The 27,963-nt window shown below is 49.4% G+C and overlaps 1 protein-coding gene across 3 annotated transcripts in view; it reads right to left on the bottom strand.

Annotated features, from left to right (window-relative positions):
• GRIPAP1 (GRIP1 associated protein 1) overlaps positions 1–22,169 on the bottom strand; it is a 29,078-nt gene extending 6,909 nt beyond the window's left edge. The window contains exons 1-21 of one of the 3 annotated variants that reach the window (XM_055268085.2): positions 22,092–22,169; positions 19,363–19,429; positions 19,163–19,224; positions 18,081–18,107; positions 17,157–17,264; positions 13,388–13,538; positions 10,551–10,735; positions 10,310–10,357; positions 9,596–9,627; positions 9,459–9,506; positions 9,235–9,334; positions 7,753–7,830; positions 7,459–7,551; positions 4,921–5,055; positions 3,440–3,535; positions 2,893–3,105; positions 2,648–2,761; positions 1,461–1,538; positions 1,262–1,357; positions 1,081–1,137; positions 880–979 (exon numbers count right to left, since the gene is read on the bottom strand). In XM_055268085.2, the coding sequence (XP_055124060.1) occupies positions 880–979; positions 1,081–1,137; positions 1,262–1,357; positions 1,461–1,538; positions 2,648–2,761; positions 2,893–3,105; positions 3,440–3,535; positions 4,921–5,055; positions 7,459–7,551; positions 7,753–7,830; positions 9,235–9,334; positions 9,459–9,506; positions 9,596–9,627; positions 10,310–10,357; positions 10,551–10,735; positions 13,388–13,538; positions 17,157–17,264; positions 18,081–18,107; positions 19,163–19,224; positions 19,363–19,429; positions 22,092–22,133 (1,930 nt within the window). In that variant the 5' untranslated portion in view covers positions 22,134–22,169. Of the gene's footprint in view, positions 1–879; positions 980–1,080; positions 1,138–1,261; positions 1,358–1,460; positions 1,539–2,647; positions 2,762–2,892; positions 3,106–3,439; positions 3,536–4,920; positions 5,056–7,458; positions 7,552–7,752; positions 7,831–9,234; positions 9,335–9,458; positions 9,507–9,595; positions 9,628–10,309; positions 10,358–10,550; positions 10,736–13,387; positions 13,539–17,156; positions 17,265–18,080; positions 18,108–19,162; positions 19,225–19,362; positions 19,430–21,089; positions 21,109–22,091 lie in introns of those variants that run through there. The other 2 variants (XM_055268086.2, XM_063634399.1) reach the window with 2 other exon arrangements.
• Positions 22,170–27,963: the final 5,794 nt, after the last annotated feature.

Here is a 27,963-nt window from a genome sequence, read left to right on the forward strand (position 1 = left end):
TCCCTAGCTCAGCTGGGGGCTTCTGGAGGGTAGAGACTCGGGGAGTTTTATATCAGGGACCCTGTACTTGAGCATGGAGATTTATAGAATGAGAGATTGTATACAATAGATTTAGAAACGCCAAGTGAGGTGTGGGAGTGTGTAATGTAGTACATACAGTGAGGAGACAGACAGAGATATAAACAGAAGAGAGAGGAAGAAGAGACAGAGTGGCGGGAAGAGATAAAGGGACAGAGAAAAGAAAGGGCGGGGGCCGGGCCCAGTGGCTCATGCCTGTAATCCCAACACTTTGGGAGGCTGAAGCGGGCGGATCACCTGAGGTGGGGAGTTCGGGACCAGCCTGACCAACATGTAGAAACCCCATCTCTACTAAAAATACAAAATTAGCTAGGTGTGGTGGTGCATGCCTGTAATCCCAGCTACTCAGGAGGCTGAGGCCGGAGAATTGCTTGAACCCAGGAGGCAGAGGTTGCAGTGAGCCGAGATCACACCATTGCACTCCAGCCTGAGCAACAAGAGCAAAACTCCGTCTCAAAAAAAAAAAAAAAAAAGAGAGAGAGAGAAAAGGAGAAAACTAGAGAAAGAAAGCAAGGAGATAAAGGCAAATATAGAGGAAAGAGAGAGAACAAACTGAGACAGAGGCAGAGACAGAAATAGAGAAGAGACAGGGCAAAAACGAGACAGAAAGATAGAAATAAAGAGAGAATGCAGAGAAACAATCAGAGGAGAGACAGAGAAAAGGTAAAAGACAGATGGAGTTCCAGAGCGACAGAAGCAGGAAAGCACAGCTGAGGAAGATGCAGGACTAACCTGCAGCCTGCAGGCCCAGGCCCTGCCTCCTCCATGCCTCAGCCTCCTCTCCCTGTCCTAGTCCCTCACCTGAGCGGCTCTTGCTGTTAGTGAGGATGTCCTGCAGCCGCTCCTGCAGCTTATCTGCCCGTTTCCGCTCCAAATGCAGCTGCCGCTTGAGGTCCTTGAGCTGTGGGGGATAGGGGTAAGATGAGGACTGAGGCCCAGTGGGCCCATGGGAGGCAGGCTACAGGTAGGAGGGAGCCGTGCTTGGGCACCCCTCCGTCTTACCGCAGCACTGCCCTTCTTCTCCAGGATCCTCTGCCCATCCACTGTGTCCTTCACCTCCTGTGGGAGAAAGCAGGCATGGCTGGCGGGTGCCAGAAGGGCTGCCTGAAGCGTGCTCCCTCCCTGCCCCTCTTGCACGCTGAGGATCAGGGGTGTGTCTGGGGATGTGCAGGGACCCGCTGACCTGCTTCAGGCTGCTAATGGTCTTCAGGTGGCAGTCCCGCTCCTCCTGGGCCTGCTCGAGCTGATCCCGCACATCCTGTAGCTCCTCCTCCTTGCCCTGCAAAGCAGAAAGCAGCTTAGGCATTGGCTTGGGAAGCCTCTGTCCTCCCAGGAGGGCCCATCACTGTCTGGAGAGAGGAACACCATCATGCGAGAGGCACCTTCAGCTCGGCAGCGTGCTGCTCCCGACACTGCTTGAGGGCTTCCTCTTGTTCCTGCTGCTGCTGCTGCAGGGATTCCTACAAGACAAGTCCCAGGTCTGGCCACAGCCCCCCAGTAGGTATCATGCCCAGTTAGGGGTATCAGGGACTGCAATGGGGGCCCAGAGGTATGCAGAAATGACCCTCCTGCAGGGAACCCCACACGCCCTTAGGCAATATGCAGAAGTGTCACATCTAAAGTTGCACCATTCACATGGTTGACTTAGATTTGCATTTACATTTTATTTTATTTAACAAAACATAACACAGTGCTTACTACATGCCAAGAATGTTCTAAGGGTTTTACATATATTAACTCATTTTCTATAATCCCCCCGTAATACCTAGATGGTAGATATTATTGTTATCCCCTTTCTACCATTGAAGAAAACAGGCCACAGAGAGGTCAGATAACTTACCCAAGGTCACACGGCTAGGAAATGGCCCAGCCAGGATTCAAACCTAGACAAACAACTGACTCCAGCCTGTGCTCTTCACTGCTACATGACAATGCCTTTCAATGTATTATGAGATTTCCAGAAAATGGCAACAAAGGTTCTTTTTCCGAGACAGAGTCTCGCTCTGTCACCCAGGCTGGAGTGCAGTATACGATCTCAGCTCACTGCAACCTCTGCCTCCACGGTTCAAGTGATTCTTCTGCCTCAGCCTCCTGAGTAGCTGGAATTACAGGCGCCAGCCACCACGCCCGGCTAATTTTTGTATTTTTAGTAGAGACAGGGTTTCATCATGTTGGCCAGGCTGGTCTCGAACTCCTGACCTCAAGTGATCCACCCACCTCAGCCTCCCAAAGTGCTGGGATTACAGGCGTGAGCCACCACACCCAGCAGGTTCTTGTTCAAATAACATCAGTGTATCGCATTAATTTCCTGACAGAAGTACAGTTTCAGGAGAAAGGTGCCTTTCCAAATTTGCACAAAGGCAGGGCAGCCTTAACACGTGACAGTCTGTCCTATCTGATGGCCATCCCCTGATCCACTCCAGAGGGCTGCTATTGAGCCAGGGGACTGTGGGATATCCTTAAGTCCAAAAAATCTCGGGAAGTTCCAGGGCCTGACCACTCCTGCTTCTATGGTTTGACATGAGGGCCCCAATCAGCCTTTGTTCCTCACCAGGCATCACCAACTCACCTCAGCTTCCTTCAAGCGCCGTTCAAACCAGCCCTTGGCTCCATCCATGGAGTGTACCTGAGCTTGAAGTTCTTCCACTGTCTGCTGGAGAGTCTCCAGCTCCCGTGTCCGGGCCTGGGATGGGGCAGACTGTCATGGGCCAGGCAGGCAGAGGAGCAGGCACCTGATGCATGCCACCCACTGGCCTATCAGCCAGTGGTTCCCAGGTTTTAGAGGAAGAAGGGCATCGCCATCTACCCACCCACCTTCTCCTCCCGAATCTGCCCACGGAGCTCCTCCTCCTGACGCTTCTTGTCTTCATGCAGCTCTCGGAGCTCACGCTCATAGCGGGCACGCACCCCCAGCACCTCCTTCTCATGCCGTAGACGAACTGCTCCCAGCTCTTCTTTGTGCTGGGACTTCTCTTGCAGCGTTTCCATTGCTAGCTCATCCAGCATGGCCTTCCGCTTCTCAGCACTCTGGGGGACAGGACGATGGCAGTCAACTTCCTTCCACAACATCGAAAAAAGGCCTCCAACCCTCTTCCCATGCCCAAGGAACTAGTCAAACTCCACTCCCTCCCATCCCCATTGAAATGGCTAAGGCACTCACCCATCCTTATAGAACTGGTCACTTTCTTTCTTTCCCCTCCCACTCTCATGGATTTGGCCAAGAAACTGGTCAACCACAAACCAGTCAATTTTCCTTTCCCTCCTATCCCCACATATTTGGTTATATCACCTCCTCCCATCTCCATGGACTGAGCCAATTCCTACCCCCCATCCTCTCCCCTCAACCCTCATGTCCCCCTACCTTCCGAGCCTCCTGTAATTCCTGGGTCAACTGCTCCTTCTCCTGCCCTATTTCTTGAAGTTGTTCCAGCAGCCGACTATTGGCCCGTAATGACTCCTAATGCAGACACCAAAGGTAAAGAGTTTGATAAAGAGCATCCAGTAGGTGCTAGTCACCCAGGACCATCTGGTAGACCATCTCCCTTCTCCCTGGTAAAGTTGGTATTGTGATCTCAATTTCTAGATAGGAAATATAGCAGAGACTGCTAGTTGCTCCCCAGTATTCATTCTCCCTTACTTCCCTAGCAATAAAATTTATCATCGGGCATACAGCTGTCTAGCAGATGTTTCCCCTCCTCCCTTATGGTTAGGTGTGGCCATGTGATTTATTTCTGTATGCGGAAGTGGTGAGCGTAATTTAGGTTATGCTCTTAAAGGAAAGGGGCACACTCTTCCCTGCCCCTTTCCTCCTTCCTTCCAGATAGAATACAAACATGGTGGTCAGGGAGCTTCAGCAACCGTCTTGGATGCCAAGATAAAAGTCTTGTGTTGAAGGTGGAGGAACAGCAATGGAGAAAGAACCTGGGTCACAGATGACTGGAAAGCCATCATTCCATCCCTGAACTTTTAATGAGAGAGAACTAAATTTGTATCTTATTTAATCTATTATTATTCTGGTTTCTATTATGGAATCAGAATGGATATCCCTTGGGAGGCTGAGCCGGGTGGATCTCCTGAGGTCAGGAGTTCAAGACCAGCCTGACCAACACGGTGAAACCCCGTCTCTACTAAAAATACAAAATTAGCTGGGCGTGGTGCCAGGCGCCTGTAATCCCAGCTACTCAGGAGGCTGAGGCAGGAGAATCGCTTGAACCCAGGAGGCAGAGGTTGCAGTGGGCTGAGATCGCGCTACTGCACTCCAGGCTGGGCAACAGAGTGAGACTCCATCTCAAAAAAAAAAAAAAAAAAGGAGGCCAGGCGTGGTGGCTCATGCCTGTAATACCAGCACTTTGGGAGGCCGAGGCGGGCAGATCACGAGGTCAGGAGATCGAAACGATCCTGGCTAACGCGGTAAAACCCCGTCTCTACTAAAAATACAAAAAATTAGCCAGGCATGGTGGCAGGCGCCTATAGTCCCAGCTACTCGGGAGGCTGAGGCAGGAGAATGGCGAGAACCCAGGAGGCGGAGCTTGCAGTGAGCCGAGATCATGCCACCGCACTCCAGACTGGGTGACAGAGCGAGACTCCAACTCAAAAAAAATAAAATAAAATAAAATAAAAATTTAAAAAATGAAAAAGAATTGATATCCTAACTAACTGAAGAGGCTCAGTTTCAGAGAAGTGAAATGACTTGTCCCAGAACACACAGGTGCTAATAAGTTAGGGAGCCAGACTGGAACCTAGGTCCTCCTGACTCCAGTCTTCCCACTCCACCTTACTGGGGACTTCACTGGGCCATTACTAGGGAACTAGGAAGAGACAGACCAGAGCCAAAGGTGTTACCTGGAGCTGGGAGTTGAGGTCATCTTTCTGTCCCATAAGGTCCTCATACTCAGCCTGCCGCTGCTGCAACTCAGCTGCCAGCCCAGTGGTCTGTTCCCGGAGCATATTCAGTTCTTGGGTCTTTGCTGTTTGGATCTGGAGAAAGTAGTGGTGATGAGAAGTAGAATGAAAGGGACCCCAGGGGCCAGGGACAGGGTATGAGCCTCCTAGTTCCAGGGAAACAGGGAGGGAGGTAGGAAGAGAACCAGGAAGAGAGAGGAAATTTCAAACAGAAAAACAATGAAGAGAATGGGTAAATGTGGTATGTTCATACAATGGAATACCACACAACGGTAAGAGAAAAGACCTGTGCTGCACATGGATAAACTTACATAGTGCTACCAGAAAGAAGTCAGAGACAAAGAGCAGCTGATTCCATTTATATGAAGTTAAAGAACAAGCGAAATGAATCTTATGTTGCTAGAGATCAGAATAATGGTTACTTCTGGGGGAGTACTGACTTTGAAGGGGTAAAGGGGACCTTCTGGGGTACTAAAAGTGCTTTATACTTTGATCTGGGTGGTGGCTATGGTGGCGGGGAGAGAAAGAGAGAGAGAAAGAGAGACAGAGGGAGAGAGAGAGAGAGAGAGGAAGAGAGGATTCACTGAGTGTACACTTAAGATTAGTACATTTCATGCACTTTACTAGAGAGAAACTAGAAAGAAAGTAAAGCAGAAGCCAGGCATGGTGGCTCACGCCTGTAATCCCAGCACTCTGAGAGGCCGAGGCGGGTGGATCATGAGGTCAGGAGTTCGAGACCAGCCTGGCCAAGATGGTGAAACCCCGTCTCTACTAAAAATACAAAAATTAGCTGGGCATGGTGGCACACGGCTGTAGTCCCAGCTACTTGGGAGGCTGAGGCAGGAGAATCGCTTCAACCCGGGAGGTGGAGGTTGCAGTGAGCTGAGATCGTGCCATAGCACTCCAGCCTGGACGACAAGACCGAAACTCCGTCTACAAAAAAAAAAAAAAGAAAAGCAGAGACAGGCCAAGCACAGTGGCTCACACCTATAATCTCAGCACTTTGGGAGGCCGAGGTGGGAAGATAGCTTGAGGCCAGAAGTTTAAGCCAGTCTGGGCAACATAGTGAGACCCTGTCTCTACAAAATAATTTTTTTTTCTCTTTTTTGAGATGGAGTCTCGCTGTCACCCAGGCTGGAGTGCAGTGGCGTGATTTCGGCTCACTACAACCTCTGCCTCCCAGGTTCAAGCAATTCTCCTGCCTCAGCCTCCCGAGTAGCTGGGATTACAGGCATGCGCCACCATGCCCAGCTAATTTTTTTTGTATTTTTAGTAGAGATGGGGTTTCACCATATTGGCCAGGCTGGTCTCGAACTCCAAACCCCATGTGATCCGCCCGTCTCAGCCTTCCTAAGTGCTGGGATTATAGGTGTGAGCCAGTGCGCCTGGCCTAATTTTTGTATTTTTAGTAGAGACAAGGTTTCGCCATGTTGGCTAGGCTGGTCTTGAACTCCTGATGTCAGGTGACCCACCCACCTCTGCCTCCCAAAGTGCTGGGATTACAGGTGTGAGCCATCACGCCCGGCCAATAAGTTTTTTTTTTTTTTTTGAGACAGAGTTTCACTCTGGTTGCCCAGGCTTGAGTGCAATGGCACAATCTCGGCTCACCACAACCTCCACCTCCTGGGCTCAAGCGATTCTCCCACCTCAGCCTCCCGAGTAGCTTGGATTACAGGCGCCCACCATCACACCCAGCTAATTTTGTATTTTTAGTAGAGACGGGGTTTCTCTATGCTGGTCAGGCTGGTCTTGAACTCCTGACCTCAGGTGATCTGCCCGCCTCGGCCTCCCAAAGTGCCAGGATTACAGGAGTGAGCCACTGTGCCCGGCTTTTTTTTTTTTTTTTTTTTTTGAGATGGAGTCTTGCTCTGTTGCCCAGGCTGGAGTGCAATGGCACGATCTCAGCTCACTGCAACCTCCGCCTCCTGGGTTCAAGAGATTCTCCTGTCTCAGCCTCCTGAGTAGCTGGGATTACAGGCACACACTGCCATGCCCAGCTAATTTTTTGTATTTTAGTAGAGATGGGGTTTCACCATGTTGCCCAGGCTGGTCTTGAACTCCTGAGCTGCTCAGGCAATCCACCCACCTTGGCCTCCCAAAGTGCTAGGATTACAGGCATGAGCCACCACGCCTTTTTTATTTTATTTTATTTTTTTTTTGAGACAGAGTATATTGCTCTGTCGCCCAGGCTGGAGTACAGTGGCGCGATCTCGGCTCACTGCAACCTCTGCCTCCTGGGTCCTGGTTCAAGCAATTCTCCTGCCTCAGCCTCCCCAATAAAATTTTTAAAAGTTAAAAAAAAAAAAGTAGGGTTGGATGGCCAGAGAGAAGAGGGCTGGACGCCAACAGAAAGGAGCAACAGAAATAAAGATAGGAAACAGCATGGGGTACAGACCACCCTACCCTGATGTGGACCAGAAGCAGATGGAGATGGGGGAACCGGAGAGGAATCAGCAAGGGCCCCCAGGTGTTCTTTACCTGCTCCAGAGCAGCCAGGCTAGTCCTCAAGGCATTGTTCTCAGCCAAAAGCCCTTCCACTTGTTCCTGTGCATCTGCACTCTGGATGGATACCTGGCCCCACGCCCACAGCACGTGAGAGTGGGTCCAGAACAGGGGGACAGAACCTACCCACGACCAAGAAAGAAAGGACACACACACACACGAAGGCCTGGGGGAAGCAGGACCCCTGGGACGTTGCCTGCCTATGTAGTACCCACTCAGGCTGCCCCCATCCTGAACCCCAGCTCCCTGAGCCCACCCAGTACAACATACCTGATCTTGTAGGGCCCGCAAAGCTGCTGCATGTTCCAGGCGCTCCCCCTGCCGCTGATCTCTCAGCTCTGCCAAGCTCTGTGGAGACCAGGGGAGCCCATTTTACACCTCAGCCTCTCCTGGGGTGCATATAACTGTACAGACTCTCTGACCACCCAACAGCATATTCTCAGCACCTGTGGGTCTCAGACTATCCAGCCAGCAGCAATCTCAGGTTCACCCAGACGCCAGGTCACTACCCTCAGGGGCCTCAGACACAGTCAACCCCTCTATCCCAGCGTCCAAGATCTCAGGCACATCTAGGCTCCTGGCCCTAGCTGCTACGCGGTTCAAACTTACTCAGCTCCCATCCATAAGAGGTCTCATACTCACCCAGATTTTAGCTTGGGAGCTCCAGGATTCTCAGACACAGCCCCATGGATCTCAGATGTAGTCAGCACCCAAGGATGACAGCTTCACCCAGCCTCCCAATCCCAGCCACCAGCGGTTTCAGACACACTCATCTCCCACGTCCCTACCTCCCAAGTGAGATCCACCCAAACTCATAGTCCCAGATCCTAGAGGTCTCAAACTCACAACCTCCTAGTTTCCAGGTCCTGGTGAACTCTCAGACTGACCCCTTCACCTGTCACTCTGCTCCCCAGTGTCTTGGGATCTTCAGACCCAGCTAACCACCAGTTCCTGGGGGTCTCAGCTTTACCCAGACTCCTGTCTCAGATCCCATGTTCTCAGTTTCTAGGGACTTCAGAACCACAAGCCACCATATCCTCCATTCCAAGGGACCTCAGACTCACCTTTTCTAGAAGGAAACCCAGAGGCTTCAGAATCATCCAGCCCCTAGTCCTCAGGAGCCTCAAACCCACCTAAACTTTTGCTCCAGCCCCTGGAGGTCTCAAACTGACCAGCTTTTTGTTCACAGCCCCCAAGGATCTCAGGACTACCTAGCCCATATGATCCCACTTCCTAGGTGTCTTAGGCCCAAGCCAGCGCCCAGATCCTGAGGGTCTCAAATGCACTCAGCCTTCAGCCCCAACTGTCTCACCCTTGAAAGTTGTATATCTACCCAGCCATGTCCTCAGCCCTTCGGAGTCCCAAATTTACTGACATCCCAGCCCCTAAAGATTTCAAAGTCACCCAGCACCCAGGGAGTTCAGACTTATCCCAATTCCTGGTCCTAGGCCCTAGTGACCACAGATTCATCCAGACTGTGGTCTCAAACCTCCAGGAGTTTCATATTTACACAAACTTATAGCACACAGCCCCCTAAGTCCTTAGCCCCCTGAGATCTTACACTCATGAAGACTCCTATAACAATTCCTAGGGCTCTCCAGTTCCCATTTTCCTAGCTCCTAGGGGGCCCTAGAACCCATTTCCAACACAGGAAATCTCAGACTCCCCAATCAGCCTCCATGGACCTCAGACCTCTCCAGGCTCCCAGTCCTAGTCCCTACCCCAGGGATCTCAGAACCCAGCCCCCATCACCTGATTGGCAGCCTCAAGTTCCTGCTGCAGCTTCTGGGTTCGAGCCAACTGGGCTTTGTGATCAGCTTCCTTCCGTTGTTGTAATTCCTCAATCTTGTTCCTAGGAGTGATGGGGAGGGGGTGTGTTCGGCATGGCTTGAGGCCCAGTCTCCTAGCTCTGCCCCTGTAGTCTTCACTGGGCACTGTCCCAATTGTCTACCAATGCCCGCAAATCTGGCATTTACCTGCTGTCATTAAATAGAGTCTCCTTTTCTGTCTGCAGACGGCAAAAACTGGGCACAGAAGGACAGATGTAGATGGGTCAGTTCCGTAAGTTAATTCCCCCCTCGGCCCCCAGTACCCTTGGGAAAAAGAAATTTACCTTTCTTGTTTCTTTTTCAGTTTCTCGGAGAGCTGGGGAGAGGGGTACAGACAAGTGATAACATTGAGAATAATATAAAGACAAACCTAAAATTAATAAATATAGATACTTCTTATTAAGTCATTTTTGGAAGCCAGGATTTACTTATGTTGTCTTGTGGAATCCTCAAAATAGCCCTGACAAGTGAGTAGTATCAGTTTTACAAATGGGGAAACTGAGTCTTGGAAAGGTTAAGTAATTTGGTTGCTCAGCGGGTCAGCAACAACAATATTATCTCCACCCAGATCCTTCAGGCTCCAAAGCCCAGTATTTATGCTCCCAACATAGTGACCAATGGCCATGTTATAGAATGGCTAGGCTGGGAGGCCTGGAAAGCAGGATATCATGACTGGGTGCCGCACCCCTGGGTCTCCAGGTCCTAAGATAAGAGCCAGGAGTCTGTAAATGCTTGCATGAATGAATGAATGAGTGAATGGGCAAAGCTGAGAGGAGATGGATGGGATGAAACTTATCATGCACAAGATATAGTGGGACCACATTAGCTCATTCCATACTGAAAGTAACTGAGACATAGGTGTGAGTCTCTCCATTTCACAGATGGTGAAACCTAGGCTTTGATGGGGTACAATGCCCCTTCTGCCCTAGGATTGGGAATGGAATGGGAAAGAATCCAGCAGATTGGGAGTAGAATGGGAAAGAGCCAAGCAGCCGCACCTTAGCAAGTTCCTCCTGCAGCCTGGATGTTTCGGCCTGCTTTGAGCTCTGCAGGGAAGGATGAGGGATGGGAGGGTTGTTGTTAGCAAGGACAAGGAGAAGCCTTCCCCCGCCCTCCTGCCTCCCTCACCCCATCAGCCCACAAGATGGTGATGTCACAGCCATCTCCGTGGGACTATAGACAGAGGTAGAACATCTGCCCTGCCTTCTGGCATTCCAGCTCCAACAGACCCAGGTTCACCTCTAAGCCTTGCAGCTGCTCCCAGAGCAATCTCTTCTCTTCTTTCTCCATTTCCCATTTTAGCTCCACCTCTGCCAACGGCATGGGGGCCAGGACGGTGGGGGCCGGGCCCCCTAGGGGGTCCCCCTGGCCCTCATTGACAGCTGAGGACTTCCCGGCTTCTTTCCCATAGCGTTCCTGCAGGGCTGGTGAGTAGAACAGGGATATATGATGGATGAGGTGGCCTCTGAAGTCCCTTGCCATGCCTCGAATAGAGGGAGAACTGGCCTTCAACCCCTCAGGTGGCAGAGTCCCTGTGCCAAATGACCATATGCCTAAAAGACGAAGGTTCAGCTCTATCCATGCCGCTCACATTTTTTTTTTTTTTTTTTTTTGAGACAGGGACTTGCTCTGTCACCCAGGCTGGAGTGCAGTGGAATGATCACAGTTCACTGCAACCTTGACCTCCCGGGCTCAAGTGATTCTCCCACCTCACTCTCCCAAGTAGCTGGGATAAGAGGTGTGTGCCATCATGCTGGGCTAATTTTTTGATTTTTTTGTAGAGACAAGGTCTCGCTGCATTGCCCAGACTGGTCTTGAACTCCTGAGCTCAAGCAATCCTCCCACCTCAGCCTCCCCCAAAAATCTTTTTCCCTGTCTGGGCACGGTGGCTCACGCCTGTAATCCCAGCACTTTGGGAGGCCAAGGCAGGTGGATCATGAGGTCAGGAGTTCAAGACCAGCCTGACCAACATGGTGAAACCCCATCTCTACTAAAAATACAAAAATTAGCCGGGCGTGGTGGCGCACACTCTTGTAATCCCAGCTACTCGTGCGGCTGAGGCAGGAGAATCGCTTGAACCCAGGAGGCGGAGGTTGCAGTGAGCCGCAATCGAGCCATTGCACTCCAGCCGGGGTGACAGAGCGAGACTCCGTCTCAAAAAAATCTTTTTCCCTAGACAGTCTTGCTCTGTTGCCCCGGCTGGTGTGCAGTGGTGCAATCATAGCTCACTGCAACCTCAAACTCCTGGGCTCAAGCGATCCTCCCAAGTAGCTGGGACTACAAGTGCACACCATGCCCAGTTAATTTTATTTTATTATTTATTTGTTTATTTTCTTGAGACTGAGTCTCTCTCTGTCACCCAGGCTGGAGTACAGTGGTGTGATCTTGGCTCACTGCAACCTCTGCCTCCTAGGTTCAAGTGATTCTCCTGCCTCAGCCTCCCAAGTAGCTGGAATTACAGGCATTTGCCACCAAACCTGGCTAATTATTGTATTTTTAATAGAAATGGGGTTTTGTCATGTTGGCCAGGCTGGTCTTGAACTCCTGACCTCAGGCGATCTGCCCACCTCGGCCTCCCAAAGTGCTAGGATTACAGGTGTGAAACACTGTGGCTGGCTGAATTATTTTATTTTATTTTATTTTATTTTATTTATTTATTTTTTTTTTTGAGACGGAGTCTCGCTCTGTCACCCAGGCTGGAGTGCAGTGGCGCGATCTCGGCTCACTGTAAGCTCCGCCTCCCGGGTTCACACCATTCTCCTGCCTCAGCCTCCAGAATAGCCGGGACTATAAGTGCCCGCCACCATGCCCGGCTAATTTTTTCTATTTTTTTAGTAGAGATGGGGTTTCACTGTTTTAGCCAGGATGGTCTCGATCTCCTGACCTCGTGATCCGCCCGTCTCGGCCTCCCAAAGTGCTGGGATTACAGGCATGAGCCACCGCGCCCGGCCTAATTATTTTATTTTTAGTACACACAAGTTCCTGCTATGTTGCCTAGGCTGGTCTTGAACTCCTAGCCTCAAGAGATCCTTCTGCCTCGGCCTCCCAGAGTGCTGGAATCAAGGTATGAGCCACTGTGCCCAGGCTCTCACAAATATTTTAAGCCCTATCAACCACTAAGATTTTGTTAACTATTAAATTAGCCCAAGCTGGTTTCACAAATCCCATTCTTAATCCTTCAAGCCCCACCCATAGCCCTTGAAGGCCATGCCCACCATATGCCACCACTGACTTACAGCTGAATCCCTCCTAGAGCCTCCTAATTCCTACTCACATTCTACTAAGTCTCCCTCCTGGTCATGGAACCAGCATCCACCACCACAGAAGTCCCAGCTGCTTTCCAAAGTTCCACACACCACATGCTCCCACACTCTATCAAGCTTTCTTTCAGCTTTCATACCAGACCCCACTTACAATCTGGGCTCAGAATCTTCCCAACACTCCATTCATTTTTTCACTTAGCAAATATCTCCTTTTTTTTTTTTTTTTTGAGATGGAGTCTCGCTGTGTCACCCAGGCTGGAGTGCAGTGGTGTGATCTCGGCTCACTGCAAGCTCCGCCTCCCAGGTTCACACCATTCTGCCTCAGCCTCCAGAGTAGCTGGGACTACAGGTGCCCGCCACTGTGCCCGGCCAATTTTCTGTATTTCTAGTAGAGACGGGGTTTCACCATGTTAGCCAGGATGGTCTCGATCTGCTGACCTTGCGATCCGCCCACCTCAGTCTCCCAAAGTGCTGGAATTACAGGCATGAGCCACCGCGCCCGGCCGCAAATATCTCCTTTTTGACATTCAAGCTGCTAATCTGTAACATCTGCTAGGTACTAGACACTGAACTAATGCAGAATGATATCACCTTTTATCTCTACTACAATCTTCTGGGTGACAGACATCCCTACATGCACTGTGTAGATGATAAGGCTTTGGCTCAGAGAGGTGAAATGGCTTGTCCAAAGCCACACAGGGCATGGGCCAACCCTATTTCTGAAGCCCTTCTCCTTCCCCTGAGAGGATGACGGCCTTCCTTGCCCTACTCAAGCCCCAACGTCCCCGCATCCCCAGGTGGGCCTCTATGCACCTGCCACGTTCTTCTGCAAGGCTGTGTTTTCAGCCTGTAGCCTCAGCAGCTCCCCATCCACGAGGGGCCCAGCTTGGGCAACCCCTACTCCTGCAGCCCCCTCCTTCAGTTGCTGGTTCTCTTGCTCCAGCTGTTCCATCTGGCTGCAGAGCTGAACAGAGGAAGAGAAGGGGCAGAGAAGCAGAGAATCAGAGCAGTATTTGCTGAAACCTATATAGCATTTGTCCATGCACTTTACAATTCACTTAATTCTCATAATGACCCTATGATATAGGTGCCCTCCCACTTTACAAATAAGGACATTGAGGCACAGAGATGTTAAACAATTTCAAATTCACACATCTTTTAAGTGGCAGAGTCAGAGAATACCAAGAGCATACCAAGTATGAGGACACCAAAAACCATTTTCCTCTTCCTACTCCCAACCTCAGAGATGCAATCCAATACCTCAGGCTCCTCTGGAAGTTGTTAGTGCTACAGACAGCCTCACTGCAACCCCTCTTCTGTGAAGGGCTGGATCCTAGGCCCAGAGATAGCTCCCTCTCATCCTAAGCACCACAAAGAGCTTGCAGGGCATTTCCAGGGCCAACACTGATGACAGCTCCTGCATTGCCAGCCGTTAGTCTTGGAGAGGTATACAATGCCAATACAACTAAGCCAGCCCCCTGCCCAACTCCTGGCTGAAGTACACTTCTCAAAGCAGTCCTGAGAAACTCCCTTGTCCCCATTTTCAGATGAGGATATTGAGGCCTACAGAGAATTTTTATTTTATTGCCTGCAATATTTTCTTTCTTTTTTTTTTTTTGAGATGGAGTCTCGCTCTGTCACCCACGCTGGGGTACAGTGGCACGATTTCAGCTCACTGCAACCTCCACCACCCGGGTTCAAGCGATTCTCCTGCCTCAGCCTCCTGAGTAGCTGGGACTACAGGCATGCGCCACCATGCCCGGCTAATTTTTGTATTCTTATTAGAGACGGGGTTTCGCCATGTTGGCCAGGCTGGTCTCGAACTCCTCACCTCAGGTGATCCACCACCCGCCTCGGCCTCCCAAAGTGCTGGGATTACAGGCGTGAGCCACCACACCTGGCCTGCTTGCAATATTTTCTATCCAGAACACCAATCCTCTCATCCAGTTCTTCACCTAACTGCCTTCTTTGCATCCCTCAGTGCTCTGCTCAGATGTCACCTTTAAAGTAGTATCCCTCAACACAGAAAATTCCAGTACTCTGTCACAGCACTGTTCATTTCTTTCTTATCTAGTACTAATCACAATTTTCTTTTGTAACAAGCACAGATTCTGAAACCAGACTGCTTGAATGTGAATTTCTACTCTGCCATTTACTAGCTGTGTGACAAATTACTTAATCTCCCTGGAACTCAGTTTTCCTCATCTGTCATATAGGGATACTAGTATCTCATAGGCTTATTTCAAAGATTAAATGAGTTAATAATGTAGAGTACTTCAAACAGGACTTGGCACACAGTAAGCACCATATAAATGTCAGCTACTAGTATTATTTGTTTACTGTTACCATCTTTCTCCTCATCCCACCCCCAGAATGTAGGCTACCCAAGATAGGAGATCATTCTGTGCTGCTTACAACTGTATTTCTAGAACATAGAGCAAGTGGTGGGTACTCAGTAACTATTTGTTGAAGGAACAATTAAGCTGAAATGTCTTAGTAAATAAGGGGTGGTGGCAGGTTTAACGTAGCTCTCTCTGCAAGCACTTCCAGTTCCTGGGAGGAGTTGGAGGAGGAAGGGGACTATGTAGGAAGTCTCTACGACTAGCCCAGTGCTGGCCCAGGGCAGATGCAGGGAAACAAGCTGGATTTATGGAAGAATGTCTGCCCCTGCCTCACTCTGCAAGAATCATGATACCATGGAGGCTGGAGGCAGGAAGCAGTGAGGAGTCAGTCAGTGAAGCCAGCAGTTATGTGAATACCAGGGGCTCTGAACTAGGAACAGGACCGGGGCACTGGAATATATTATGTAAAGGAGTGATGTCATAAGATCTGCAGGTCAGAACAGCCTCTGTGGTGTGAACTACGTAGAAGAAAGTAGAAGTGAAGAGACCAGGAAGGCGGCTGTAGAAACAGCAGATGATAAGTGCTAGAGGCTAAGGCAAAGCAGGGCCACAGGGTGGACATAAAACTTTTTTTTTTTTTAAATTGAGACAGAGTCTTGCTCTGTCGCCCAGGCTGGAGTGCAGTGGTGCAATCTCGGCTCATTACAACCTCCGCCTCCCGGGTTCAAGCCATTCTCCTGCCTCAGCCGCCCGAGCTGGGACTACAGGCATGTGCCACCACACCCAGCTAATTTTTTGTATTTTTAGTAGAGACAGGGTTTTATCACGTTAGCCAGGATGGCCTCAATCTCCTGACCTCATGATCCGCCCGCCTTGGCCTCCCAAAGTGCTGGGATTACAGGCGTGAGCCACCACGCCCAGCCATAAAACTTTTAAAAAGTCAAATATTTTAGAGGGAAGATGAGTTAATAGAAGGATAATATTATAACTAATGCTTCCATAGCTGATACTACGTGCAAGGCTCTGTTCTAAGTTATTTACATGCATTTATTCATTTAATCCTCACAAAAGCCCTGTGAAGAGGCAGGTACTGTTATTATCATGGCTTCCATTTTAAACATTTGGGAACCAAGAACCAGGCAAGTTAAGTAACTTCCTCAAGGTTACAGTTAGTAAAAGGTAGAGCCAAGATTTTAATCTAGGCCTTCTGGTTCCAGAGTCCCTGCTGGTAACTACTACTTGCTCAACTGCCTCTCCTGGTATTGTACCTGCTTAAAGGTTATTTTCGGTTTTGTTTTTTTAAGGTCATAGGCACTATATTCTCAGATGGAGCCTTAGAAATACCATTTTTGGGCCAGGCACGGTGGCTCATGCCTTTAATCCCAACACTTTGGGAGGCCAAGGCGGGTGGATCACCTTTAGTCGGGAGTTCAAGACCAGCCTGACCAACATGGAGAACTCCCATCTCTACTAAAAATACAAAATTAGCCAGGCATGGTGGCATATGCCTGTACTCCCAGTTACTCGGGAGGCTGAGGCAGGAGAATCGCTTGAACCCAGGAGGCAGAGGTTGCGGTGAGCCGAGATCATGCCATTGCACTCCAGCCTAGACAACGAGAGTGAAACTCCATCTCAAAAAAATTTGTTGCCATGAGACTTTTTTCCCTAAAACACACTAAAAACATAGACAATTATTAACTGTGGATACAGAAGACAGATGAGGGAACAAAAGACAATGTCTCCAACTGCCCAGTAGATTTAGAAACAGATGGGACACTAAAATCAATGGAGAGATAGAATTAGTAGCTCCAGGATGAATTATCTGGAAGAGGTAGAACCCCAGGCTCAGGTCAGATGAAGAGAAGAAAGCGAAAAGGGAAGAAGCTCGAACACTTTTCCATCCTATATTAAGCATAAGAACTCTGCCTAAAACCCCCCAACACCTTGCAGCACCACAGCATCAACCCCACATTATACACATGGAGACTTGAAGCTCAAATAAAAGGAGTGACTTGGCCAGGAACCAGGTGACCTCAGGGCTCAAAGCCTTCTAATCCCAGCAGAGTGAGTGGCCCCATCTGTCAAATTACTGCCCCCCAGCGGCAATCCAGGACCTGTTTCAGCACCACGGACAGTGCTCCAGGGACAGACCCTGTCCAATCACTCTCTGCTGCTGTTAGGTTTCAGCCCAGATGAACCCTACCCCTCATTTCCCCTTTGACTATCCCAGGCACCAGCACCTTGCTGAACTCGGCCATTAGCGTGCTGTTCTGCAAACGGAAGTCCTCCTCCTGGCTGTGCAGCTTTGCCTGCAGCATCTCATTTTCACTCAGCAATACCTCGACTTCCTGCAGTGGCAGAAAAGGGCCAGGACTCCAGCAAGGGCAAAAAGGATAGGGAGGTAGGGCAAAGAAACAGAGAGAGGGAGAAAATGACATGGGTGGGAGAGGACATAGGGTACAGAGAATGAGGTGACATAGGAGAAAGAGACATGGGGAGGGATAAAACGAGAGACAGGGAAAGAAAGATAAAGACATGGGAAGGTAGAGAGAAGGGAATACAGGGAGGAAGAGAGTGGAGGAAAAGACAGGAAGATAATGATAGGGGAGAGAGGAGGTAGAGATGGGGAAAGGGGGAGAGATAGAAAAGGGGAGAGGGATTGGGAGGGGGAGAGGGATTGGGAGGGAGAGAGTGAAAAAGATGGAGAGAAGAACAAACAGAAATCAACAGGGAGAGAACAGAACAGGGAGAAGAGAAGGAGGGGTCAGGAAAAGAAATGAGTTAGGAAGAGAGAGGAATGGGGGGGAGAAACAAGGAGTTAGAGAGAGACAGCAGAAAAAAGAGAAATCACAGAGACAGGAACAGGAAGGGGAGAGACAAAGAGAAGATTGGGAAGAGAAACGAGTCAGAGAGACAGGAACAGGAAGACAGACAGAGACAGAAAGAGGCTCAGAGAAAAGAACGGAAAGAGAGAGAAGGAAAGAGACACAGAGTTAGGACAAACACAGGGAAACAAGGACAGATACAGCAACACATGGCAGTGAGGTAGTAGCAGACGTAAAGGCACACAGAGAAAGAAAGGCCAGTACAAGGAAATCTCAGCATACAGAAATAGCCCACCAAGACATCTCCCAGTCACACTCACCCACAAAGGATCCCCTTACCTGAGCTTTCTTGCTCTTGCTCAGTGCCTAAAGTGGGGGTGGGTGGGAAGAGAGCTAAAGTGAACAGAGATGGACTGCCTTACTAGGATATGGAGACAATTGTGCCAAGCGTTTTGGGAGGACAATGATGACAGGGGTTGCAGGATGGGAGCATCTTCAACCACAGAACATGTGTGACAATTTGGAGCCCAAAGGAATGATGGAATGAGTGCATGAGTGAATGAATGAATGCAAGTCTTGCCCTGGGGCCCCAGCACACATAAATAGTCCTTTCTTGGAAGCTCTTGAGGCTGGTTGGGGGATGGGGGAGGTAGGGAGATGCCCTGGTATTTAACCATTTATGGGCTGGATCTCCGGGCTCAGAAACTGTGGCTTCATTGTTACATCTGTCCCTACATGTCTCTGTGGGTCCCTCCCACGCAGTGTGGAAACTGTCGCTCCCCTGCTGGGCAGCCAAGAGCATTGCCAGCTTAGGGGAATCAGCATCCTACCAAAGAGAAGTGCAGCTTCCTGACTGCCGGATTTTCTGCATACTGTATTCGTTCATCCAACAATATTTATTGAGCACATATTATGTATTAACATTGTGCTAGGTATGGCTAGATATGGGGATAGAGCAGTGACAAAGGAGGACCTTGAATGTCTTGAGGGGCCACAATAGGTTATATCCTATCTCATCTTTAGAGGATCTGAGAGGTAGGTTTGCTCTCATTTTCCCAACTGGACCAGGACAGAGATGGGAAGTAGGAGCACAAGGCAGGAATGTGAGTAGAGGATGGGAGGCAGATTCGAGGTGGATTTACTGATAGATTTGAATATTTAATTAAAAGTCAGTGAATGAGAATGAGTAACTGAAATTGGAAATGAATTAAAAGTAAATTAAAATTAATCAATAAATTAAGCAGGATTAGGTAAAATTAGCAACTAAAGAGAATTCCATGAGAATCCTTTAAATGACTACACGAAAACAGCATGCAACATTAGGTCTGGTTCACTGTAGGTGCTCACTGGAGGGATGAATGAGTCAGATAGGTAGAGGCAAGGGTGGATAGGTAGGTGGATGGGTGGGTGGAAGGAGGTACCTTCTGAGCTTTGCTGAACTCCTTATCCAAGTAGGCGACCTTCTGTCGAAGACTGGTGAGTTCTGGTGTCGGGAAAGCAGGGAAACTCAGCCTCAGCCAGTGGCAAGAAACTGAAAGGCCTTCTTGCCAGGCCTCTGAGGGAAAACCTCGGACACCATGCCCCAAAGCCACCCCCATCTAATAAGGCCCTCCTGGCTCACCAACACCATTCTTGCGTAGTTCATCTGAAAGCTGGTAGTTGTTTGTCCGGAGTTCCAGGAGCTGAGCCTTTGGGGGAGGCAGGAAGAGAAAAGACTTGGTCAGGAAAGCACTCCTACCCCTACCATGAGAGAACCAAGCCCCTAAGCCCCACAGACCTTACGCCCTCCATGTGCCTCTGTAGCTACTCCTTAAGACCTGTATGTGCTACACCCAAAGTGACCTTCCAGGCCCTCAGACCCTGGCTCACCTTTTCCAGCTCCACTTACAACCCCAGCCAGCCTCACCCCTCCATCTCACACTACAATCTACGCTGCACTCAGGCCATCCCAGAGCACTGCCCCAGTCAGGGTTTTGCTTGTGTGAGTTCCCTGGCTCTCCATGCCCACAGGATAAAGTTCCTCCTCTTCATCCTGGCTGACCTCTCCACACACTGCACACACACTGTCAGGGGTGTTGTCCATATTTCTGACCAGACATGGGGGCCCCTGATGGCAGGGGTTTAAGGGCCTGTCCTCCTCCCTCTTTCCTAAGGGAAGAGGGTCAAGTATTCTGCCCAACTTTCATTGAGTCGGGGGCTTTCCAGGGTCCCCCCACCTCCAAGGCTCTCCAACTACATCCAGGCCCCCTTCAATAATTAAGGGAGGGCCAGGTGCGGGGGCTCACACCTGTCATCCCAGCACTTTGGGAGGCCAAGGCGGGTGGGTCACGAGGTAAGGAGTCCGAAATCAGCCTGGCCAATATGGTGAAACCCCGTCTCCACTAAAAATATAAAAAATTAGCTGGGTGTGGTAGCGCACACCTGTAGTCCCAGCTACTCGGGAGGCTGAGGCAGGAGAATCGCTTGAACCTGGGAGGCGGAGGTTGCAGTGAGCCGAGGTTGTGCCACTGCACTCCAGCCTGGGTGACAGAGTGAGACTTTGTCTCAAAAAAAAAAAAAAAAAAAAAGAATTAAGGGAAAGTGCCAGGCGCAGTGGCTCACACCTATAATCCAAACACTTTTGGAGGCCGAAGTGGGCAGATCACCTGAGGTCAGGAGTTCAAGACCAGCCTGGCCAACATGGTGAAACCTCATCTCTACTAAAAATACAAAAATTAGCTGGGCGTGGTGGTATGCACCTGTAACCCCAGCTACTAGGGAAGCTGAGATAGGAGAATCGCTTGAACCTGGGAGGTGGAGGTTGCAGTGAGCTGAGATCGTGCCACTGCACACTATAGCCTGGGTGACAGAGAGAGACTCTGTCTCAAAAAAAAAAAAAGAATTAAGCATCCTCCTCCCTACCAGCCCTATAGGACCCTGAGGCTGGTTCTACCCAGCAAGGCCGGTTCCTTCCCATTAAGGAACTTACTGTTCCTTCCTCTACCAGGACTTTTCCCTCCCTCCCACGCCACCAGCCTCCACTCGCTACTCTCTGGTAGTCTGCTCAAGGTCAGAGGGCTTGGCCTTCATAGAATCTTTCCTGCTCCTGTCCTCCCCAGGACCCAGTGATCTGTCTCTCCAAGTACTGGTCCAATTGGAATATCCTCTGTACCCCCTGAGACTTTCCCCCCAACAAAGCCCAGTAGTTCTCCCTCATTCATGGCCCAGTGGGATCAATGTTCCTCATTCAAGGGTACTCCCACTCCCCTCAAGATCTCCCCAGTCATGGTCCAATGGGAATGGCCCTACACCCTTCAGGGTAGGCCTCTACAAGGCCTTGGGTAGGCCAGTTGGATGACTCTTACTCACTTAGAATCCCCTTCAGATGACAGTGGTCTTCCCCATTCATGGGTTAATCAACTCGCCCTTCCATTCTCAGTGTCCCTCACACAGGGACAGCCGGTTTCCCTCATTCAAGGACCAATTAGATTACCTGTCCTCCCTCAGAGTTCCTCCCCTCCCCATGCAGGACCCTGTTCAGAGCCCCCCAGTGAGGAACCCTCTCAACAAGGGCCCATTCATAGTGCAATGCTATGGCCTTTCATTGCATCTCAGAGTCCCCCCAAAAGAATCAAGTGGGGGTACCTCCCCAAAACCCAGTGATCTTTCCTCCTTGTAGTCCAAGGTATCAATCTTTTACCTCCTCTGGTCCTCCCCCCAGTTAATGGGATTAATGGTATTACCCATTCATGGCCTTCTTCACCCCAAGCCTAATGGGATCACCCTTAATCATCCAATGGTGCCGCCCCCTCTTAGGATGCACTACCAACCACCAATGGCACAGGATCTCCACCTCCCAGGAACAATGACAACATCTGGGGTCTTTCCCCAATCCCCGGGCACAGTGGTATCTCCCCAAAACTTACCACCTCCCACCCGCTAATGGTTCTGCCCTCTCAAGGGCTCCCACCACCATGACGCAAACGACCCAACACCCGCTTCCTTCTTCTCCAGACAAAATGGTTTCGCCTCCTCAGGATCTCCTTCCCTCAAAGCCCATTATCATCACCCGCCGACGTTGTGCCCTGCACGGGCCCAAAAGTCTCGTCCCCTCCAGGTCTGAGTAAGGTACCGCCTACTTAAGGGCGCTCTCCCCCGCCCACAATGCTAACAGAGTCCAACCTTCAAAGCCGCAGAGTATCTCGGAATCCAATAGTCTTACCACTCTGAGCCTCAGTTTCCCTTCTCCAGACCCACCCCATAAACTCAGGGTCCATCCCAACCAACCCCTTCTCAGAGCTGATAGCACGACCTCTCTCTACCCCGCCCCGGGTCGCCTAGCCGGGTGGTCTTTCCCACCGCGAGCGGCACCTGCATCCGCTGAAACTCCTCCTCAGACAGAGCTTGCGCCATGTTCCTCCCCCCACCCCCCCCGCCAGCTTTCTGCGCAGACGCAGCTCGCGCCTCCTGGCAGTATTAAGGTCGGACCAAACCACTGGCCAGGAATGGAGGGGGTAGAACCTAAATCCGAAGGGCAGCATTTTGGAGACGCAGAGAAGAGAACGAAACCGACAGGTCAGGTGAACTGTAATACAACGTTCTACCCGAATGTGAGTCATCTGATTGGCTTTTGGGCTCTTCTAGGCCACCCATTGTGATACGACATTATTACATCCCCGTTTCATGGGTGGACTCGTCGCTAGGGAAGTCTTTGCCGACAGAAAATCACCCTTCCGCGGTACTCCTTTAATGAGAATGGGTAACTTAATAACCATAGAAATGAAAGCGGAAGCTTCGCTCTGGTCTTGTTCCCGCCCTCCTCCGGGAGACCCCAAAGGGGAATCCCACCTCTTGTAAAGCCTTTGGCCTTTTTTTTTTTTTTAAGGTTTGACACTTATTTTGTTATCATGATACTGCACGTCACGTTAGGTAAAGGACTTAGCCACCAATAAAAATAGCAGAGTGGAAAGAGTGACAGTGAATCAAACGAAAAAGCTACATTAAAACAAAACAAAAACAAAAACAAACCAGGGTGGTGAAACACCAGGCTCATTCAATTATTAGAATTCACTATAACCCTCACCGATCTGAGAGTAAGAAGTGGTATCTCAGTGTAGTTTTTTTCTTCTTCTTTTTTCTTTCTTTCTGGTTGTTGTTGTTGTTGTTGTTGTTGTTGTTTGAGAGACGGAGTTTCACTTTTGTTGCCCAGGCTGGAGTGCAATGGCACGATATCCGATCACAGCAACCTCCGCTTGGCGAGTTCAAGTGATTCTCCTGCCTCAGCCTCCCGAGTAGCTGGGATTACAGGCGCCCGCCACTACGCCCGGCTAATTTTTTTTTTTTTTTAGTAGAGATGGGGTTTCTCCATATTGGTCAGGCTGGTCTCGAACTCCCGACCTCAGGTGGTCCGCCCGCCTCGGCCTCCCAAAGTGCTGGGATTACAGAAGTGAGCCACCGCGCCCAGCCTTCGTCTTAGTTTCATAGAAGTTAATGATTTCCCTGCTGTGGAAAAATATTTCCAGCAGGACCGGGCGCGGTGGCTCACGCCTGTAATCCCAGCACTTTGGGAGGCCAAGGCGGGCGGTTCACTTGCGGTCAGGAGTTCGAGACCAACCTGGCCAAAATGTCGAAACCCCGTCTCTACTAAAAACACAAAAATTGGCCGGGCGTGGTGGTGGGCGCCTGTAATCCCAGCTACTCGGAAGGCTGAGGCACGAGAATCGCTTGAACTCGCCAGGCAGAGGTTGCGGTGAGCCGAGATCGCACCACTACACTCCAGCCTGGGGGATACAGCGAGACTCTGTCTCCAAGAAAAAAAGAGAAAAAAGAAAGAAAGAAAAAGAAAAGATTTCCAGCCAGGACTCTTTGTTTCCTTTCTTGATTTAATTAACTTTATTGAAAGATAACGCTATTGATCTGTCTATATATATAAATGCACCCATTTTAAGGGTACAATTTAGTGAGCTTTGTCTAATGTATACAACCTTGTAACCACCATCACAAGCAAGATAGGGAACATTGATTCCTTTATACCCTATCCCAAACCACACCCTCTATCCCAGGTAACCAATGATTGGCTTCCTGTTACTGGATTACATTTCTCTTGCAGAGTTTCATGCAAATAGAGTGAGACAGGATGTATCCTTTTCTGTCTGGCTTCTTTCACTCACCATAATCCTTTTGGGATTCATCCAAGTTGTTTTGTGTATAAATATCTTTTTTTCTTTTTATTGATTAGTAAAGTTCCATAGTATGGGCCGGGCGGGCTCAGTGGCTCACACCTATAATCCCAGCACTTTGGGAGGTCGAGGCAGGTGGATCACCTGAGGTCAGGAGTGCAAGACCAGCCTGGCCAGCATGGTGAAACCACATCTCTACTAAAAATACAAAAATTAGCTAGGAGTGGTGGTACACGCCTGTAATCCCAGCTACTCAGGAGGCTGAGGCATGAGAATCGCTTGAACCCAAGAGGTGGAGGGTGCAGTGAGCCGAGATCGTGCCACTGCACTCCAGCCTTAGTGATAGAGGGGAAAAGTCTGTCTCAAAAACAAAACAAAACAAAACAAAATCCATAGTATGACTATACCACAATTTGTTTATCCATTCTCTTAGTGTAGTTTTAATTTGTGTTTCTCTTATTATGAGTGAGATTCACCACCTTGTCCTATGTTTAAGGTCCATTTTATTTTATTTTTAATTTTTATTTATTTATTTTTTTGAGACAGAGTTTCACTCTTGTTGCCCAGGCTGGAGTGCATTGGTGTGATCTCAGCTCACTGCAACCTCTGCCTCCCAGGTTCAAGCAATTCTCCTGCCCCAGCCTCCCAAGTAGCTGGGATTACAGGCGCCTACCACCATGCCCGACTAATTTTTGTATTTTTAGTAGAGACAGGGTTTTACCACATTGGTCAGGCTGGTCTTGAACTCCTGACCTCAGGTGATCCACCTGCCTCAGCCTCCCAAAGTGCTGGGATTACAAGCATGAGCCACCGTGCCCGAACTTTTTTTATTTTTATTTTATTTTATTTTATTTTATTTTATTTTTTTTTTTGAGACGGAGTCTCGCTCTGTCGCCCAGGCTGGAGTGCAGTGGCGCAATCTCGGCTCACTGCAAGCTCCGCCTCCCGGGTTCACGCCATTCTCCTGCCTCAGCCTCTCCGAGTAGCTGGGACTACAGGCGCCCGCCACCACGCCCGGCTAATTTTTTGTCTTTTTAGTAGAGACGGGGTTTCACTGTGGTCTCGATCTCCTGACCTCGTGATCCGCCCGCCTCGGCCTCCCAAAGTGCTGGGATCACAAGCGTGAGCCACCGCGCCCGGCTATTTTATTTTATTTTATTTTGAGACAGGGTCTTGCTCTATCGCCCATGCAGGAGTGTAGTGGCACAATCAGGGCTCACTGCTGCCTTGACTTCCTGGGCTCAAGCAATTCTCGCACCTCAGCCCCCCAAGTAGCTGTGACTACAGATATATGCCACCAAGAACCATTTTAATATCTGTTCTTATTTTTTTTTACTTTAATTATTGTTTTTCTTTTGAGACGGAGTCTCCCTCTGTTGCCCAGGTTGGAGTGCAGTGGCGCAATCTCGGCTCACTGCAATCTCTGCCTCTCGGGTTCAAGAGATTCTCCTGCCTCAGCCTCCCAAGTAGTTGGGACTACGGGCACCCATCATCATGCCCAGCTAATTTTTGTATTTTTAGTAGAGATGGGGTTTCACCATGTTGGCCAGGTTGGTCTCAAACTCCTGACCTGAAGTTATCCTCCCGCCTCCGCCTCTCAAAGTGCTGGGGTTACAGGTGTGCGCAACCGCACCTGGCCTCTTTGTATGTTAGGAATATTAACAACTTTTTTGGGTAGGAGTGGACGGAGTTTTGCTCTTGTCGCCCAGGCTGGAGTGCAATGGCACGATCTTGGCTCACCACAACCTCTGCCTCCCGGGTTCAAGCGATTCTCCTGCCTCAGCCTCCCGAGTAGTTGGGATTACAGGCACCCACCACCACGTTTGTATTTTTAGTAGAAACAGGGTTTCACCATGTTGGCCAGCCTGGTCTCGATCTCCTGACCTCAGGTGATCCACCCGCCTCGGCCTCCCAAAGTGCTGGGATTAAAGACGTGAGCTAAGCTACCACACATGGCCTTTTTCTTTTCTTTTTTTTTTTTTTTTGAGACAGGGTCTCGCTGTCATCCAGACTGGATCCAGACTGGAGTGCAGTGGTGCACTCTCGGCTCACTTCAGCCTCGACCTTCTGGGCTCAACCAATCCTCCTACCTCAGCCCCCCGAGTAGCTGGGACTACAGGCACAGGCTACCATGCCCAGCTAATTTTTTTTTTAATTTTTTGTAGAAACCAAGTCTTACTATGTTGCCCAGGCTGGTCTCAAACTCCTGGGCTCAAGTGATCCACCCACATCTGCCTTCCAAAGTGCTAGGATTTCAGGCGTGAGCCACCACACCAGGCCTACTTTTGTTTTTTTGTTTTTGTTTTTGTTTTTTTTTTTGGATGTGTGTGATTTTTTGAGACGGAGTCTCGCTCTGGAGTTCAGTGGCCCAATATTGGCTCACTGCAACCTCTGCCTCCCAGGTTCTAGCAATTCTCCTACCTCAGCCTCCCGAGTTGCTGGGATTACGGGCACGTGACACCATGCCCGTCTAATTTTTGTGTTTTTGGTAGAGACAGCTTTCACCATGTTGGCCAGGTTGGTCTCAAACTCCTGGCCGCAAGGGATCTGCCCACCTCAGCCTCCCAAAGTGCTGGGATTACAGGCGTGAGCCACCCTGCCCGGCCCTTGCCTACATTTGTAATATATAAATTATGTTGTCACAGTCTCCATTCCATACTGGATCCCCTGACCTCCTGGTTGCCTTTTTTAAATTTTGCATACATTGACAAACTTTTTTTGTATCGTAAAGATCAACAGGTTTTGACAGATGCATTTTAAAGTGTTCCACACATAGATTTTTTTCACATTTCTTGTTAGAGTTCTTCCTAATTATTTTCTTTGATGCTGTGGGTGCTATTGTAAATGAGATTTTCTCTATCATTGTATCTCTTTTTTTTCTTTGGTAGAGACGGGATCTCACTATTGTAAATGAGGTTTTCTCTATCATTGTATCTCTTTTTTTTCTTTGGTAGAGACGGGATCTCACTATTGTAAATGAGGTTTTCTCTATCATTGTATCTCTTTTTTTTCTTTGGTAGAGACGGGATCTCACTATGTTGCCCCAGCTGGACTGCACTGGCTATTTATAGGCATGATCATCGCACACTGAACTCCTGGGCTCAAGCGATCCTCCCATTTCAACTTCCCAAGTAGCTGAGACTACACATGTGAGCCACTATGCGTCTTTATATCCTCTCACTGGTTATTGTTGATATATACAAAAGCCATTGATTTCTCTATGTTAATTTTATATCCTTCCATTTTACTGAATACTTTTATTGTTAGAGTGTTTTGTCATTGATTCTCTAGGGTTTACCAGGTACAAAATCATATCATCTGAAAATAGGGATATCTTTATTCTTTTCCAGTCAGTCACATTGGCTATAATTGATTTCTCTTGCCTAATTACCATTTTCCACTAACAGGAGCCAGGGCCCCTTAGAGAAATAGCTGATTGCAGGGCTGGGGCAAGGAAAGTACAGGATTAGCCTGGAACATCTTGTTTTAACCACACATTGAAAGAATTTGAATTAAAAAAGAATATAGGAGACCAAAGTGATCTAAATAAATAAATGGAGGCGAAGGGAAAATTCTTCCTCACAGAGGAATGCCAACTAATAAATGTACAAGGAATGATGGAATTAGAAAATAACTATTTGGCAACTACTACTGTAATAATTGTTTCAGGCAAGCATCATTGGCCAGGCGCAGTGGCTCACGCCTGTAATCCCAGCAGTTTGGGAGGCCGAGGCAGGTGGATAAATTGAGGTCAGAAGTTCAAGACCAGCCTGGCCAACATGGTGAAACCCCGTCTCTACTAAAAATACAAAAATTAGCTGGGCATGGTGGCAGGCGCCTGTAATCTCAGCTACTCGGAAGGCTGAAGAAGGAGAATCGCTTGAACCTGGAAGGCAGAGGTTGCAGTGAGCCAAGGTCGGGCCACTGCACTCCAGCCTGGGCGACAGAGCGAGACTCTCTGTTTTTAAAAAAAGCAAAACATAGGCCGGGTGCTGTGGCTCACGCCTGTAATCCCAGCACTTTGGTAGGCCGAGGCAGTCGGATCACCTGAGGTCAGGGGTTCA

Source organism: Symphalangus syndactylus, chromosome X (genome assembly GCF_028878055.3).
Source record: "Symphalangus syndactylus isolate Jambi chromosome X, NHGRI_mSymSyn1-v2.1_pri, whole genome shotgun sequence".
Lineage (NCBI taxonomy): Eukaryota > Metazoa > Chordata > Mammalia > Primates > Hylobatidae > Symphalangus > Symphalangus syndactylus.